At 38.9% G+C, this 18,079-nt stretch overlaps 1 protein-coding gene across 3 annotated transcripts in view; it reads left to right on the top strand.

The window, feature by feature from the left end:
• LOC103188424 (pleckstrin homology domain interacting protein) overlaps window positions 1-16,483 on the top strand; it is a 110,244-nt gene extending 93,761 nt beyond the window's left edge. The window contains exons 35-40 of one of the 3 annotated variants that reach the window (XM_042333009.1): window positions 2,305-2,454; window positions 2,610-2,762; window positions 4,377-4,540; window positions 6,076-6,341; window positions 6,765-6,926; window positions 8,457-16,483. In XM_042333009.1, coding sequence (XP_042188943.1) covers window positions 2,305-2,454; window positions 2,610-2,762; window positions 4,377-4,540; window positions 6,076-6,341; window positions 6,765-6,926; window positions 8,457-9,139 — 1,578 coding nt within the window. In that variant the 3' untranslated portion in view covers window positions 9,140-16,483. Of the gene's footprint in view, window positions 1-2,304; window positions 2,455-2,609; window positions 2,763-4,316; window positions 4,541-6,075; window positions 6,342-6,764; window positions 6,927-8,456 lie in introns of all 3 variants that reach the window. The other 2 variants (XM_042333008.1, XM_042333007.1) reach the window with 2 other exon arrangements.
• The last annotated feature ends 1,596 nt before the right edge of the window (window positions 16,484-18,079 follow it).

Genomic DNA, 18,079 nt, shown 5'->3' with positions numbered 1-18,079 from the left:
GACAACAACACACAGGATTGGAGAGTCGGCATTAAATTTGTGCTGTTTCAAAAGAACTCTGCTTACCATTCAGAAATAAATTGCTCCCCTTATGCTGCCATGTTTGGCAATGAGGCTTGTGTTGGCCTAACATCTTCAACACTTCCAACAAAGGTGATTTCTACACTGGAAAGTGAGGTTGATCTCCTGGCTGTTTTTGCTGGTAATGTTCCAAAAGTACCAGCTGACAACAGCCTACTACCATGCATCTGTCTCTCCAGTCTGCAGTGCCACAAATCCACCGCAGCTCAGCCCTGTAGTCACCATGTCCTTGACGTTAGAGATTTCCAGTGATCCTTCCGTACAGACTCCTGTTTCACAGGCCCTGGAAGATTGCATGACTCAGCTCAGATAGCAAAGAGCTGCTGCACATATGGCACAAGCATCCCAGGCAGAGAGGATGGTAAAGCGGAGTTGGTTAATCTCCAAGCTGCTACACCTGGAGACAATGTGGCTGTCCCAATCCCAGCAGTGGACAGGGGTTGAGGGGATCCCAGGAACATCCTTAGCATTAATAGAAATTTAGACACTGACCAGTACAAGATAGCGGTGAAGGTCAGCACCCTGAGGGGTCACTATTCCTGGAACCAATTTGACTTCTGCCCAACACGATTGTTAACAGAGACCTGCACAACCAGGAGAAGTCAGTGTCACTCCATGATGCTGTCATTGCACAGTCTGCTTGTGGTGAACAAGGCTTTATGAAGTGCAACTGCAACTGTCAGAAGAAATGTCAGACCATAAATGCTTCAAAGCAAAGCTAAAATGTAACTCTCAGTGTCATGGAAACCTCAGTGGTGCTATCAAATGAACATTTGACTCTAATATGCTATTCTTTATAGAACCAATTTAAATTGTTTACATAGACATGACAAATCCAACGCTTCTCTTCAATAAATACATTTTTTGAGTGAAATTCTTCACCAGTCAATGAAATGTCATATGAAGTTTTATGGTGAATAAAATAGTGATTTTCTTGCTGTGTTATTTATGTCGATAGTGCTAACAAGTGTCAAGCCAAGGTTATCATTATGATGAAATGATCACTAGTCATTTCACCAAATCCCTGACTCCTAACTTCAGTGATTTCATGAAGTCTTTTGAGCGAAATAGTAATTTCACCAAGTCACTGAAAATTTCAGGGCTATCACAAAATCATATCCATAATGAGATGATGGCTCAGATGAATCATTCGATGATGAATAATTTGCTGTTTTTGAAACCTTAAGTACATTTTCATCCAGCACTATTTTTTGTTAACTTCTTCTACCTAATTTTTTGTATTAAACTGCATCTGCCACCTTTCCATCCCATATAAACCAAATTCTCCATATTCCATTGATTGGGGTTTCGTGTTGCATGTGCAAGAAATGGTGCTGGTGATCCTGTGCGCTGTTATTAGGTGGGTTTATGGGGCATCTGCCTCATAAAGAAACCCATTTTATAAAGGTAGGGGTATCTTATAAAAGGGTTTTAGCATAGCAATTAACTGATCCAATTGTATAGATTTCTATACACATCGTGCATCTGGATCTTACATAGACTATTATGCGGTACAGAGACAAATACCTTTCTAAAACCTGGGTAAATAAAAATACCCCTAATCCATAAGGGCAGAATGTCTGCAAATAAATCTAATCCATCTATTAAGCAAGGTCTTCTGCTTCTAAAGCCATGCTGACCATCGCTGACTAGCCTGCATCCCTCAAAATGGCTCATTTATTCCTTTATGATCAATGTAAAATACTTTTTCCACAGTCAGCAGTCTCTAGTTTGACCTTTCATTTTAAAGATTTAAGTTGAATTTGCTATTTTTCAATCTTTTGGACTTTGTTTTCCAATGAAGTCTTTATTAGAAATAATAAATTGAGTGCAAGACTTGCAATCACCTGAGCAAATTATTTTACACCCTGGAACGAACGTTGTCAGAGCAAGAAGCCTGATGTACTGTGAGATTCTGCAACCTGTTGATTTGATGTAGAGTAACTCAGGAAGCACAGGGTGTTGAGATGAAATAGAGTAACTCAGGAAGCACAATAGTTGAGATGAATGTTAAAGCTTGCAATCAGTTACCTATGTGGTAAATCTCTGCTTTCAGTCACGCTGTTAGGAGCTAGTATTACATGAGGACCTGGTGGATTCCGGGAAGAGAGGTGGACAGACGATTGTAGAGTAAATCATTCCCTGGAACAGATAAAATGCATCCAGCATAATTTAATATATTGTTTGCAAAAGCATTAATTTCGCTATTGTGCGGATTTGCAGGAGCACCAGCCTAGGAGGACCCAACGTAATCGGGATCAGTCGTATGATATTAATAGCTGGAAGGCGTGCTGCAAGAATTTGTTGAATCTGATCTTTCAGTGTGAAGATTCTGAACCCTTTCGTCGGCCGGTTGATTTGTTTGAGTATCCGGTATGTAAATCTAGCTACTAACGCTGTTATAACGGTTTTCCCATTTATACAATATACAAATTCCTCTTGCACTACATTACTTTAATATAAAATATGTATTCGCTCACCCTGTAGTCCTCAACATGACCATCCTGCTTTTAAATTGTTTTCTGAAGGACTATAGAGATATTATCGACACACCAATGGATTTTGGAACAGTGCAAGAGACACTGGAAGCTGGAAACTATGAGACTCCATTAGAGTTGTGTAAAGATGTGCGCCTTATCTTCAGTAACTCCAAAGCTTACACTCCCAGCAAAAAGTCAAAGGTAAGACGACAGTCAAAGGAACTGTACTATATTAATTTTAATAAAGGAGAACTGTTAAGACTTAGCCTTGTCTAACTGTGCAGAATGAGGAAATCAGATGACTTTGATCTTTCCTGTCAATATTCACACATACGTGTAAGTGCCTCGCTCAGCTCCAGTTTAATGCGATTAAACTGTGCACAGTGTGTGTGTGCAACTGGCCCATATGTTTCCCACAAGCTGGCCAACATTTTGTGTTCAAATGGCTGATTGTGCAAAACTAAGTGATGTTGACAATGACTTAATGGCCTGGTAGTCAGCATAGGCAGCTTGTCAAAATATTCCTAGGGAGGGGGGCGGCTAAGTAAAATTCTTCGGGGCATCCTCACTTCTGATTGGGCAATGGACTTGTCATTCAAGCCAATAATAATAATTATTCTTGCATTTGATATAGCGCAGTATCATGTCTTTGAGACATCTCAAAGCGCTTCACAGAATATACTGTAAAGTGAATTGACTATGTTTTGTGGGCGAAACGCGGCAGCCAATTGCGCACAGCAGTGTCCCACAAACAGTCGTAGGTTAACTGACCAATTTATCATTAAGGGATGAGGCATATATTGCACAGAAACAGACTATTGGGTTATCTGGTTTGCCTTTAGGACCAGAGGTCTCAAATAGAGATCAGGACACCATGATGAGCAGCTTGCTGGACTGGAAGTCGGCAATGCCTGCGAGTGCTGAGAATTGGGGCTGCTCAAAAGACTGGCTGTGGTCCTGCTCAGGGCTTTCACCTCCCCTTCTGCCAATGGAGAATGCCTTCCAATGGAAGTCAGCCATTTTAACTTCCATCACTAAATAAAGTCAACTTCCGGTTATCAGACAACACTTCCTGCCTGGGCACGCACAGCAAACAGGTGATGTTGCTGTGACCCAATGACTGGGGCGTTGGCATGCGAACCAACTGACACTCAGTGAACAAACTAGCTTCTGTGCCCTTGTGGTGTGATACCAACTGTTTCACCTTGCTCTAGAGCGAGTTGGGATGTTATGGATCCCAATCACCACATTAAAGTGAGGTTCCACTTCAGGTGTCAGCCGAGTTCAACTGGTAGCACTCTGGGTCAGAAGGTTATGTGCCAAGCCCCATAATGGGATTTTGAGCTTAGGGTAGCCTGACACTAGTGCAGTGCTTGAGGTGTGTTGCATTGTCAGAGGTGCCATCCTTCAAATGAGACATTAAAACTGAGGTTCTGTCTGTTTAGGTAGATGCTAATGATCCCATGACATTATTCAAAAGAGAAGGGAATTTCTCTCTGTGTCTTGGCCAACAAACCCCAGATTAATTGTTCATTCACTTTGCGGCTGTTCGTGGGACCATGCTATGTGTAGATTGGCTGCTATGTTTGCCTACAAGTACACAGCAATTACACGTGAAGAACTTTAATACGATTCAACGTTGTAGGCATCACCTGAAATATAAGGATTATTATATAAAAGTAGTAACATTTATAAAATGATGTGATGCATTGTAATGGCATGGTACAATAAAATTGCTTTCTCTTTATTATTTAGAAACTCAAAAATGCATTCCGAAAAGGTTCAGTCTTACGATTAAATGTTGATTCTCACCAGATCTACAGCATGAACCTGCGGTTGTCAGCACTGTTTGAAGAACACATAAGCTCGATCATTTCTGATTATAAGTCGGCAGTTCGATTTCATTCGAAGAAGAAGGCTTCCACTCAAAGGCAGAAACGAAGGAGAAGCAGCTCTTTGTCAAGCAGTGCTGCATCAAGGTAAACTCATTTAGTGCTGTTAGTCACTAGGACTGCAGGACAAGGGAGTAGAACATACCTTAGGGGTAGTGCTTCAATCAAAAGTTAACCTGCTGAACTTTCATCATAAGGAATAGCAGCTGATGCTATTCGTGTGTTAGCTTTTTCAAAGTAACTTTGTGAAGTATTCAGACTGAATCCACATATTGACCTGCTCAGCACTATATCAGTTGGTACTTACTACAGCGACTTAAAGGAATAGGTATTTGGTGTAAAGTGAAGATATGGAAGGCTTTGTCAAAACGTGGAGTCCTGTAGCTCAGTGGTTAGAGCACTCACTTTGCAAGCGAGAGACCTGAGTTCAATTCCAGGCAGGGCGAAACCTTGGGCAAGTTTCCTTACTCCACACGCCTAATAATAATCCCTCCAAAAACCCCCAAAAACAATAATAAATTGGTCATTTTCAATCTACGACTGTTTGTGGGACACTGCTGTGCGCAATTGGCTGCCGCGTTTGCCCACAAATATACAGTCAATTCACTTTACAGTGTGTTCTGTGAAGCGCTTTGGGACGTCCTCCCGACGTGAAAAGCGCTATATCGCGCGAAAAGCGCGAAAAGCACTGTGGAGTCCTGTAGCTCAGTGGTTAGAGCACTCGCTTTGCAAGCGAGAGACCTGAGTTCAATTCCAGGCAGAGGGCGAAACCTTGGGCAAGTTTCCTTACTCCACACAGAGCCTAATAATAATCCCTCCAAAACCAAAAACAATAATAAATTGGTCATTTTCAATCCACGACTGTTTGTGGGACATTGCTGTGCGCAATTGGCTGCCGCGTTCACCCACAAATATACAGTCAATTCACTTTACAGTATATTCTGTGAAGCGCTTTGGGACGTCCTCCCGACGTGAAAAGCGCTATATCAAATGCAAGGATTATTATTATATCAAATGCAAGGATTATTATTATTATTATTATTAAAACTTTCAAAACTGAGGACCTTGAAGTCAATCTAGTGGGGAATAGGGAGCTAGTGTAGCCTGGCGAGGATGGGGGTGATGAGCTTGTAGAAACTGCTGCAAGAAAGGATGTGGCTGTGGAGTTCTGTAGAAATGGAACCTCATTGAGGAAAGCATTGAAGTATCAAGTCTGAAAGTGACAACATGGGTGTGGGTTTCAGGTGCTCTAGGGCTGAGTTAGGATGGAGGCAGGTGATGTTGTGCAGGAAAGTGGGCTTGGTCAGGGACCAAATGAAATCCGTAAACGAGAGCTGAGGGTGAAGCAAAAGAGGTGGTTGAGCACTGCCTCTGTCAGCTAGTGTGAGCAGTCGGGGATGCAGTTGAAATCAGAGGGGAGCAGGTGGGTTTTTTTTAGCATTCAGTTGAAGGAAGTTAAGATGTTTGACAGACAGTCTGTCATGACAGCAGTGGTCCTGGAGTCGAGGCAGAGAGGTAAAGTTTGGTGTCACCTGCTTCTATGTGCAAGCAGACGTTTGCCTTGGATTATGTCACCAGGAGAGAACATGATATTAATAAGAATTTCTATACTTCAATTGCAGCCCTGAAAGGAAGCGGAAGTTTGTAAAATCCCAGGCCAAAGTAGAACTTGCCACCTCCTCGCCTTCTTCGCCACCTTTGCGGTCAACAAGCATAAAAACATCTGTAATTCAGGCTAATGGCCGGGCGAGTGAATCTGCTTCTGTGATCCGTACCAGAAGGACAAGATTACGTCTGGGCAACACCTCCAAGACAGAAACCCAAGCTTCACTAGGGACGGCGGCAACACTTCCCAAGTCTTCTGTGCCAACACCAGCTGGAAGTGCACGTAAGAAAATAAACATTTAGTGTTAACTAGAGGACCTCATTCTTCAGGCATTAGTGACTGAGTGCAATATGTTCTGTGCTGGTTGTTAAATCAACACCTTTGAGTTCGTATTCTAGACTAACAGTTCAGTTAGGCTGTGCATTGTGCTGTCTTTCAAATGAGACATTAACTGAGGTTACATTTACTTGTTCATGTGGACATTAAAGATCCTGCGGCCCTTTTCAAAAGAGAAGGGAGTTTCTCCCAGTGCCCTGGCCAACAATTTCCCTTAATCAAAAGAAACCTTGAAAAGCTTGCTTTGGTTATCTAATGTAACGTACCTGCAAACAAAAACTTATTTAGAAATACCAGGAATAGTTACTTTTTATGACACAAGGAAAGATGTAATATATATATTTTAATTTCTCTCAATATTTTCTCCAGCAGAAAATACCACAAAGCCATCAAAGGCTCAGAACAATCTCCAAAGCCCTAACCTGTCCGAGTTCAAACACAGCGCTGAGACATCATTGGAAGCAGAGGAGAAGACTGAGAAAAAGAGGTTAACTCGTAGGAATAAATCAACACCATACAAACAACCTAAGGGTAAGTTTTTTACCTAGCTGGAGCTGAATCAGGCAGTGTGTGTATGTGTGTAGTGCTGTGCATTGTACAGCATTAACCCATGTGAGCCGGAACCCAGATTATTTAAATTGCTCAAGTAATGTGAGACGTTAGTTCTGATTAATTGGAGACCTGCCACTAAAATTCCAGTATCGTAGAAAGCCATTCAGCTCATTGAGTCTTGGAAGATTCTTACTTACTATTCTAATCCAAATTCCCTGCACTCTATTTACATTCTTCCTCTTCCAATGTTTATAATTCTCTCTTTTAAATATTGTCATAATCTCAGACTCAGTAGCTACTTGCAGCAAAGATTTGATATTACAGACTTTTAGTTGATCCCAGAATGCTGAGAACATCTCAGCCAATGGCTTAAAATGGCCACTTCTAAAATTACATATTACAGTTGATTATATTGTCAATCTCTTGTTTTGGCGCTCAATAAACATTTGTAATTGGGATGGCAAGTTTACTGTATCTGAGGAAATGTTCAAAATGATACCTTTGCATACATTGCAACATAAAGATAGGTAACTTTCAACAAGAAATTCCATTCCAAATATCCCTTACCTGAAAGCTTACTATGTAATTTTGAGCTCAACTCAAGTGGTAGAACTTTCGTCTCTGAGTCAGAAAGTTGTGTTTTCAAACTATGGGAACTCCTATAGTTTAAACTGATGCACCAATGCAGGGCTGGGGTGTGCTGCATTGTCGGTGGTGCCGTCTTTCGAATGAGACACTCTTTGCCTACTCAGGTCGATGTTAAAGGTCCCATGGCACTATTCTCCTGGCCAACAATCCCCCAAATAAAATAGGTCATTTATTTCATGGTTGTTTGTGGGACACTTTATAGTTTTTCCTGTTAAGTGCTTTTATAACATGAAAGCCTTCATATCAAATGTAAGGATTATTAGTGTTACGTTTCCTTGGTCATTTTTGATGTAATCAGTTTGTGCCTCTGCCTAAAATAATTTGTCATGCCTGCTCTGTGACATTCAAACTAATAACATCAGACTCCATCCAGTATAGTGGAATTATAGTCTTTCATCCTCACTGCTGGCCTCTGTTGTTTTTTAAAGCCTATCTGTTTCTCTAGAGTGATGCCATTTCTCTTCGAGTGTTTAAACCCAAGTATACAGGAACTCAGATTGTCAAATTTGAGTCATTTTTGTTTTGTAATCTCAAGGTAGCTGGGGACCGAGACTAGTAAATCGTTTGTAGACAGCCATCATCAACCCTACCTAATTTAGGATAGATTAGACCTTTATACCATAAATTTTGACCTTTTTCTTTCTGAAGTGGAACAAATTGGGTTAAGAATAGAATCAGCTGTTTCATCTATTTACTATTTATTAAAGAACCAAGAGTCCTGTACCACTTCTCCCCCCCACCCCTGATAATGTAAACAAACTTTTGAACTGTTTATAAACTGAAATATCTTTGTAGAATTGAATCACCAGTGTAAAAACAATTTTTACTATTCCATTGTTTTTCTTGCTTTTTAATGTCCAGGTAACATCCAGGCTGAATCTTCAGTACCGAAGAGCCCACAAATAAATGGACATAGTGCGTGCACCTCCAATTTAGTGGCTAAGAGAGGTCCTGGTAGGAAACCTGGGGAAATTAAAAGTCTTAAAGGACCTGGTAAAAAAAGAGGTAGGAAAAGTAAACAAGAACTACTTCGTTCTCAACAAGAGAATGAAATGAAAAGATTGGCAGAAACAAAAAAAGACTTATCGAATGCGAATGGTGAAGAAGCTACCTCAGAAAGCAGCTCTCATTCAGAGAGCAACACACAAAGAGAATCTGTGCCGCCGAAGCCAAGGAGAGGCAGGAAACCCAAAGGAAAGAATCTACCAGCTAAATCCAAATTGATAGTTGCTGCTAAAGGTAAGATGCAGACGAGGAGCAACAGTAGGAAGCATGAGGATCCCACGGAACCAGTGGAGAGCATGGACCCAGTTGAGCCTGTGGCAGAGGAGGAGGAAGAACGGACTGAAGAGGCCATGAGCTCTAAATCCATCATGAAAACGAGGAATCAAGGTAGAAGGACAACGTGCTACAATGAGGAGGATTCTGAGGAGGAGCAAAGGCAACTGCTGTTCGAAGATTCTACTTTAACTTTTGGAACATCCAGTAGGGGTAGGCTGCGGAAACTGACTGAGAAAGCAAAGGCCAACCTGATTGGTTGGTAAACGTCTGTAATGTGTCTACTCAATGAGGCTTCTTGTTTAGGCAAGAACAGGTAAGGGATTGTTGCACTTGAGGTCACTGCATTCTCACCTGCAGGCTCAGTTGACATTGTGATTTCAGTTTGGCGTACTGACCAGAAGACGGCAAAATGAGCAAGGACTAATCTAACAACCATTTTATTTCTAGAGTTTAATGTTGTTTTGTATTCATCTAGCTCTCCCTCTCTGTCTGGTTGTGTACATCTTAACATTGCACATTATTTCCGTACTTGCCAACACTAGTTCATGTTAGAAGGGTGGTTGTGAGATGTAGTTTGGATTTCCGATGTGCATTTGTATTCTGCCCTTTTCCCTTCTACTTCCACCTCATGTCCTCTGATAAACTGCAGTTTCTATCTCCTTTTAATGGTGGAAGGAACACTTGCCGACAAAGAAGATTGGGATCAGTTAGCTTTTGCACTCATCAATAATGGATCTTTTCAGAAATGCCAAATTGATTGCGACTAAACTCAGCAAATTTTTTTGTATATACATAAAAATGTTTGTTAAACGTTTGATCTTAATTGTGTGTGTGTGTTAACATGAGTTTTGGTGATACACTTTTATTTTGTAGCCGCTTTCAATCAATCTGCCAAGCAATGAGCCAACTAAAGTAATACATTCAGAATTTGATACTTCGTAACTACCAGCTAAACATTGTATACATTCGGTAACAGCTGAATTGTTTATTGTCCTAAACATGGGCATTGATGGTTGGTTGATTTCCAAAATGTAAGGTTAGTTAACATTTTTCTATCCTTCAGTTAATCTGTAGTTTACTTGTAGTTCATATTTGCAGCAATATTTATTTTATCAAAAGTCGGAAGGATATTGGTCTGTATCATTGGTAACTTTTTTCACATTTGCAAATGTGTTCCCGGGTCTTTAATGGGCATATGGGTGCAGTCTGAAAATGTAACGCACACTTCAACATAACATTGGTGAAAGCTGACTTTGTTTCCTCATTTTGAGCCCCCATAGTATGCACATGAGGCCTTCTAGCCTATGAAAGATTGTGTCCTTTACATATCTTGCTTTTCTATTTAATATGATTCCATTCATTGTCATATAGCAAATCATGAGCAAAAAATGCATTGGTCAATGTACACAAGCATCAGTTCATTAATTACTACAAAGGCTCAATTTTGCTTTGGTTGTCAGAAATGTATCTATCAGGTGTATTTTATTTCAAGATACTTCAGCCTGAGATATTTTTTAAACCAACAATCAAGTCCTTGCTCGTTTGTCAGCCATCATGTACTTAAATCATAGAGAACGCAAAAGTTGACTTCAAGTGCATTTGGGCCTCTTCAGTTCAAGCTTTCAAGATAATTGTAGAAGAGGCTCATTATTGTTCCCATTGTAGTATGAAGCAACCATGAGTAGCTTCTCCTGTCTATTGAATGTAGAGGTAAACAAAAACTAAAACAAGCCTGCATTGCACTGGAACTGAGTGGTAGGACTCTTGCTTACCTTACACAATCAGAGACAAAATTACTATTGGTAAAGTAGAAAGAAGAGACTGGTTTTAGTTATGTTTTCACACACACCAGAAAATTATTGTATATTGTAAGTAGAAAAAAATATTTTAAGATATAGTGCAGGGATGGGTTTGAGATGTGCCATGATCTATTCAAATGGCTTTATAGCACATCACTTATTAATGTTGTCAACCTTTATGAAGGGTTTATGAGAACGTGCCCAATTCCTTTATCAGATGGGGAAAGTTATGACAATTTTTTTGAGATTGCCAAGCATGTAAATGGTGCTGACATTTCCAGGCTTGTTTAGTTTGTAAAAATTCCCCCAACCCTCACCAACCACCCTCACCCAACAGGAAACAGTACAGGATTTTGTGGCAACTTACTTGCCAGTTGTTCACAATTAATAAATATGGTTTAAAAGCCCCATTATATATGGATATTAACTCAAGTACCCTTACCAGGCTTTCTAGGAAGAAACATGGTTTAAAGTTCATTCCATGCAGTAATCTCTTCCAAAGCTTGCACCTTATTTTCTGATTTTAAAGAAAGGTTGGCTTTTTTGTAATATTCAATGTGTTTTAAGTGGTCAAATGGCCTTTTATTGGATGTTTGCAAATAGAACCTTACAGCACAGTGTCGTTTTTGTGCACTTTCTGCCTTTGTCCACTATGCTACATTAAATCAGTATCTTCCCTCATAAGGAATAACATTTGGTGATTGTGCCTTGAATAAAATGCTTCTTTCTTGTTCATTGTTAGGGCTGGGGCGAAAGTTATTACACTCCAGAGGTTTTCTACTTATCGACCCACTGCTTTTCTGTGTATAACTGAGGCAAAGTCCATGTTTTCAACATGAGAAAATCACAGATAAAAATTCTGTGTGAAAGTGATGAAAATGTCAAGCACCACATGCAAAAGATGTACACAATGTTATTGACCATTTCACTTCTAAACTGCCAAATAATAATAGCGTGCTCTGAAACAAATTGTTTTTCCCGGTTCTGATTTCCCTGTGGCAATTTAGGGGTGATGTTTGATTTGGTTGTGTAGTGTTGATAGAACGGTTCTTCTCTCTCCCTCCCCACCCCCACCCCTTTCTCCCGGGGAAAAAGATCATTTTCCCAGAGAGGTGTGTGCTTGTTTTCTTTTACATTTCTATTTTAAAGTAATCTAGACAGTTTTTATTTCTGGGTTTGCCAGTTTGATTTGGCCATATTTTTAAAATAATGAATCTTCCAGAATTTATTTTAAAAGTGATTGTTGTCTTTTTTTATTAATATCCAATGTAGGGAGGGAAAGCAAATAACGTTTGCTTAGTAACACTGAAGGTGGTTAGAGGAGGATTGTACTCATTAAGGTACCAACCAATGTGCTATATATCCTGTCATATTTGAGACTTGCTGTGGTTTCCACCCACGGGTCTTTTTTTAATTTAGAAAAGTTATATTCCACTTTTTAAAAAAAACTGGTGAACCAAGAAATAATATCTTTTCTGTACAAGTTGAATGTGAACTTATTTTGTTTTTTTACTGCTCCTCAACAGTAACACTCCCCACAAACTGAGTTCAAGTGGCTCTATCCCTTTTGTAACTGCATCTGACCTTCTGTAAATAAAATGACTGTGCGAGTGAGTTGCAAGGCTAAAAGCTAATGAAGGGGTTCAGACAACGTATAAGTTGTGAGAATAAAGTCTGAGCATCTTATGAATGTCACCTGAACCCACGGTTAGGCCAAGCCTTCAGTTCACTCACTGATGTGTTATTCTATATAACATATATACTGTGCTTGGAATTTTAATGGAAATTGTAGGCTGTTTTGTGAAAGTTTAGGGTTTCTTGATACTTTCAAAAGCATTTCAGATTCTTGGTATAGGATGGCAATGGCATTCACCCTATAGGGTGCTTACTCCCTCAAGATCTCATTAGTGCAGCTTTTACCAGAAAGCAATTGGCAGTAGATAACCAGAAAACTCCATACACAGTATATATTATATACTGCTATTTACCATTCATATCCGCAGAACAGCATTTTGCCATTTCCCTTAGGATCCTTACTCTGATCCTATTTTTCAAATAAAACTTAATTTAAAAAATCATCAGAGATCTTCCTTTGTCTTTATTAAGTTTGGGCATTTATGATTTGTTTGTGTAAAAACATTTAGCAAAAATATACAAACTTCCATTACCAGCTCCAAAATTTGAAAAATCCAATGTTTTTCTTTCCTTTCCCTCCTATTTGTTGGCGTATATACTATGGATTCATATCTGAAAGAAAAGCAAAGAAATTTGTGTAAATAATGCCTATTCTTTTGAATATTGTAATATTATATGGTTAACCAGATGCACTGGTATATAAACGGTTATCCTATTTTTACAATTATCCTTTGAGTGAAGCTTTCAAAAGTTACATCCTTACATTTAGAAGGCAAGGAAATTTGCCTGAGGATCTGACTTACACACTGGATTTTACACTATAGCTGTTTCAAGGGAGCTCTTGCAGACCTTTTGCTAAAATTGTAGAATGAGGTCGAACTCAAGGATGACCAGATTTCACTTCTGCCTGTGACAAAAGTGGAATGGATTTAATTTTTTTAAATAAAACTTCCAAAGCATGCTTTGTAGTATAGGCCTGTGTCGTGTACATCCCTTATCTGTTCATTTTTGTATAAATGTACGCTTGGTCAAATACAATCTAACTCTAGTGTTTTTATATTTGGTCTGAATTTTGTATGTCAAAGCATTTATGTTGAAATCAGATACCTAAAACTAACATGCAAACACCTTATTTTGATACTAAGGTCACAAATAAAGAAGTTCCTTATTAGTGTTCTGTTCACATTGTTATATCCAGTGTTGGCTGTTTTTCATGCACCAAATTACTATTTCATCCCTTTACCATCATTTTTAGCCATCTTGTCACAAGATGATTTCATACTTTTTTATAAAAAGAAAAGAAAATATGTCCTAAGATGAGAGCAGATGGTGGAAAAGGAACTGAAGTTCTCAGTGTTACGAGATGATTTATTTTGTTTTACATCGGGTTTAAGTACATTAAAGATAATAGCTGCATTTGGTATACCATGGCACCTTCTCACATAGAAATGGCTCAAAGTACTTCACAGTAATTACGCTTAAGTGTAGTTTCTGTGTAGTTTCTACAGATGAAGGAATTTAAAAAGATGGATGACAATTTGAATTCAGATCGAGAAACACAAAAGAGTTTGTTTCCCATTGAGTTCATTCTCATTGCTACAGAATCACACTTTACTGGGCATCTAATAAGCAACTCACTTTAACCAATGATGCATTTGCTTTTCTTAGGTCCATGATAACACTGATAATGGGGAGCAAATATCACAAGTTTCATACGACGTTAAACCCTTGAAATCTTGCTTCCTTTCTAAGCTAGGTGGAATTCGATAACCATCCAATTTATTCATCAACAAAAGCTTAATTTGACTTCTACTGCATAATCTTGTTCGTGCAAACCACGTTGAAGCGACAGCAACAACCCCTTATTTCATACCTATGGTATATTTTGGGGAGGGAAGAGGCTAGGCAGTGATCCATTGTAACCAGGTTAGCAGCAGCCAGTACAAATGTGTGCATTATATGTAAGTATTGCAGGCAACCAATTTCCTTTGAAACATACATTTTCAGGAAAGAAGACATTTGACTGCATTTGGATTCTGAAAAAAATGTAGGTTATTTTCAATCCTAGAGGGAGTTTATTTTTAATCCTGTGTTATTTACATGCATTTCTTTGGGTAATTCCAGGTATAATTATGTCAAGTGTTAAAATGTAATAGAAATATATTTTTGGAATGATTTCTTTCAGGTCCGTACCAATACTATGCTCTGGTTTGTGAGTACAGCCTTGGGGATTCACTTGGTGATGTTCCCTGACTTTCTGTCGGGAAAACCCTATCCTCCACTTGGTACCTCTCTGGGGCAGCTTTGCTGAGAAGTTAATCAAAGGAATCTTGCAAACTAAATCATGCCTTGTTTCTCTTGTCATAGGTTAACAATTTTCATGCTAACCTCATTACCAAATGTATGTTAATCCTATACTTCAAAGGGTTTAAACGGGAATGGAGCATGCCAAAAATATTGTAAGATAACCAATGCCAATTCTTCCATTTTTTGGAGCTACATATTACCTTCATTGTTATAAACCCCAAATACCCAGATAGTCCACACCATTATAGATCTTATATGTCTACACATTTTGTTTTCTAAACATGTAGACTGAATTGAGATGGATTGTCTTGAGTAATTTGGATTTATAGGCATTCACCTACAAAATGCAGTCACTACACTTTACAATACAAACCTATCAGCAACTGATACATGGCTAGTTTTTCAAAGGCAGAAATAGAAATGTAAATGTGTCGAAAGTGTCTTTTTACAGATAATTGCAAAATCATATAATATTCTTTCACACATTCTCCAAAAAATGTCCAATGTTTTGCTGCTTTGAAATTAGATTTGTGGTGGGGTATAAATTCAGGAGGCATTGGATCCAGTTTTTCATGGGTATGAATTCAAGTATACCATTGTTTAATTGGGCACAAATTAATGAGCAGAGAGGGCTCAGTTACAATAGGGGTATTCTTTTGTGGTTGGAATTCAGTCACATTTTGGGGGATTAAGTCTTTCTTTCCATCTGATCTGCGTTGTACTGTCTTGCTAGACCTCGCTTGGTGCTGACACTGGGTGACAAAATTGGAAAAGTGTTCCACTGATGTCCTTCATCTTGAGTACATTTGCCCAAAATATTATGAAAGAAAAGGACTTTTGGAAGATCCATTAAACGACAAACATTTTCTGATAGACATCAATTATCAATCATTTGAAATATTTTGTTTTCCAAATCCTTGAAGAAAGTTTGTGTAAATATGTACTTCTGTTAATGCAACAGTATTTCTGTTTGGTCCCTTGCAAGCCATAAGTGGTTATTGGTAGTTTGAATACAAATGGGGCTCAGTAGTAAGTGTTTTGATGATCTGAAGCAATAGAAAACCTAGGAGTTTGCGTAAGGGTTTAGAAGGGTGGGGAGGAAGGTCTATACTGTAAAGTTGATATGCTATCACAGGAGGTATTCAAATACCTTCTGTACTTACTTCCAATAAAGTGTTTGCTTTTTATAAAAAGACAAAAAATACACTTTTACCTTTTGCATTGTGTGAGATTTTAAAAATACAAAAGGGAACAATTTAATTGGGGCCTTTTAAATAACCCGGTTGTGAATTAATCATTCACAAGTTGAGAATTATTTCTTACTTGTGATATAAATTAGCTATTTTGCACTCTGCTTTCTAGTAAACTATTTGCCTGAGGTTTTCCCCCAGCCAAATAATTATTCTGCAAAACTGATTGTAATGCACAATGTCTTTGTGGAATATGCAGTTGGAAGATGAATAAGTAGGAATACAATGATGTGAACAGGTCCCAAAGTAACGGTCAAAATGTTGGGAATATTTTGAGGGCTGATGCATGCATTGAGTATACAGGAGAATGCAATGCTGAAGTGAACTGATGTATTTTTAATTTTTATACTCTTGAGTGAGGTACCGGTGTTGTGCTCCAGTGCGCCTCTTTCTTCTAGTTGAATATTTTACGACCATTGTAACAAAGTGAAATGTGTTCTTGGTATAATGTTAGGTCCTTTAATTTGATGGCATATGGAAAACCTTTCTGTTTGTTTTAATTCATAATGTTGTTTTATTTAAAATAATTATTGAATGTGTGATTAGTACTGCCACATACTGTAGTGCAAAAATTCATATTTTTGAATAAATGAAAAGAGAACACAATTTTTTAAAAGTTTTTTTGAATAGTGATGAATTTTTTAAAAAACATACATGCTCTGTTTAACAATTTCTATCTACATACCACTTGAATTGGAATGCCAGGAAGCAAGGTTCCTTAGCCACTTTGTTCTGTCTTTAATGTTTCAAGGAAAGTGAATGACATGCAAACATATAAGCCTAAATACAGACTCAAGCACAGCATAATCACGGGAGTAAAAAGCAGCAGATTAACCCTCATAAGGGAACGACTAAAGAAAGTCACTTAATAAAAGGACTAAGTTCACTTGAGGGCATAAATTTGTTGTATTTTTTTTCATTTAAATGAAATAATTCAACTAGCAACATTCCTACAATTTCTTTGAAATTCAATAAAGAAGATGGTTCCTTTATTAGCTGTTTTTAGATACAAAAGTTGCAACAAACTCTCACTGCCCTTGAGCCATTCCCAGTGTTCTTGTTTTTCTTTTGAGTACAACATTGGTAGTGACATCACCCTTGCTCTTTGGGTTTGAATGGATTAAAGGTGAGACAGCATCTTGAGCGACTGGAAAATATCAAGGGAATCTCAAACTAGGTTTGTAGGTTGGAACAATGCATAGTCTCCCAAGTCCAAAACTCAGTGCCTTGTTTGGACAATTGTGCAGGATGTTCACATCAGAAATACAATACTCATCTCATTATAATTAGTGTAAGGTTGTCATTTTTTGCTGAAATAGTGATTTTGGGTTGTGGGTAAACGCCAATTAGGATTACTGCTTCAATACCGGGAATTTACTGCACTGCACCCCAAGAGTAACCATGAGAAATACATGCTTTTGGTAAATGTACGTTTTTGTGTTTTAAATAAGTGAACATCAAATTGGAGCAACAACAACTTGCATTTATATAGTGCCCTCCATGTTGGTCGGGATCCCAGTGTGACAATGGTGGAGGCCGATGCTGAGCCAGGGGGAGGAGGAAGGTGACCTTATGTGTGGTCGAAGAGGAAGGTCTTCAGGTGCAACCTGAAAATGGGGAAGAGGGGGCCAAGGCGAAGGGATTGAGGGTGGGAGTTCCATGGCTTCAGGCGTAGTGGCTGAAGGCACAGCCACCAATGGTGGAGTGGAGGATTCGAGGGACAAGGAGGAGGCCGGAGCTAGTAGATCGGAGGCAGCGGGTTATGCTGTGAGGAGAGTGGAGGTTGGAGAATTAGGGGGGTGCCAAGGAATGGAGGGATTTAATAATAATAATAATCCTTACATTTGATATAGTGCTTTTCATGTCTTCTCGACATCTCAAAGCGTTTCACAGAATAGAGTGTAAAGTGAATTGACTGTATATTTGTGGGCGAAAAGCAGCAGCCAATTGTGCACAGCAGTGTCCCACAAACAGTCGTGGATTGAAAATGACCAATTTATTATTGTTTTGTTTTGGAGGGATTATTATTAGGCGTGTGGAGTAAGGAAACTTGCCCAAGGTTTCGCCCTGCCTGGAATTGACCCCAGGTGTCTCTTTTGCAAGGTGAGTGCTCTTAACAACTGAGCTACAAGGATTATTATTCTGAGAATGCAAGTCTCAGTTCTGCCCCCACCCTTTGGAACTCCCTCCCACAGTCCCTTTGCCTCCCCGC

Source organism: Callorhinchus milii, unplaced genomic scaffold, assembly GCF_018977255.1.
Source record: "Callorhinchus milii isolate IMCB2004 unplaced genomic scaffold, IMCB_Cmil_1.0 Scaffold3, whole genome shotgun sequence".
Classification (NCBI taxonomy): Eukaryota; Metazoa; Chordata; class Chondrichthyes; order Chimaeriformes; family Callorhinchidae; genus Callorhinchus; species Callorhinchus milii.
Note: the sequence above shows the minus strand (reverse complement) of the source record. Positions and strands in the feature narration are given on the sequence as shown.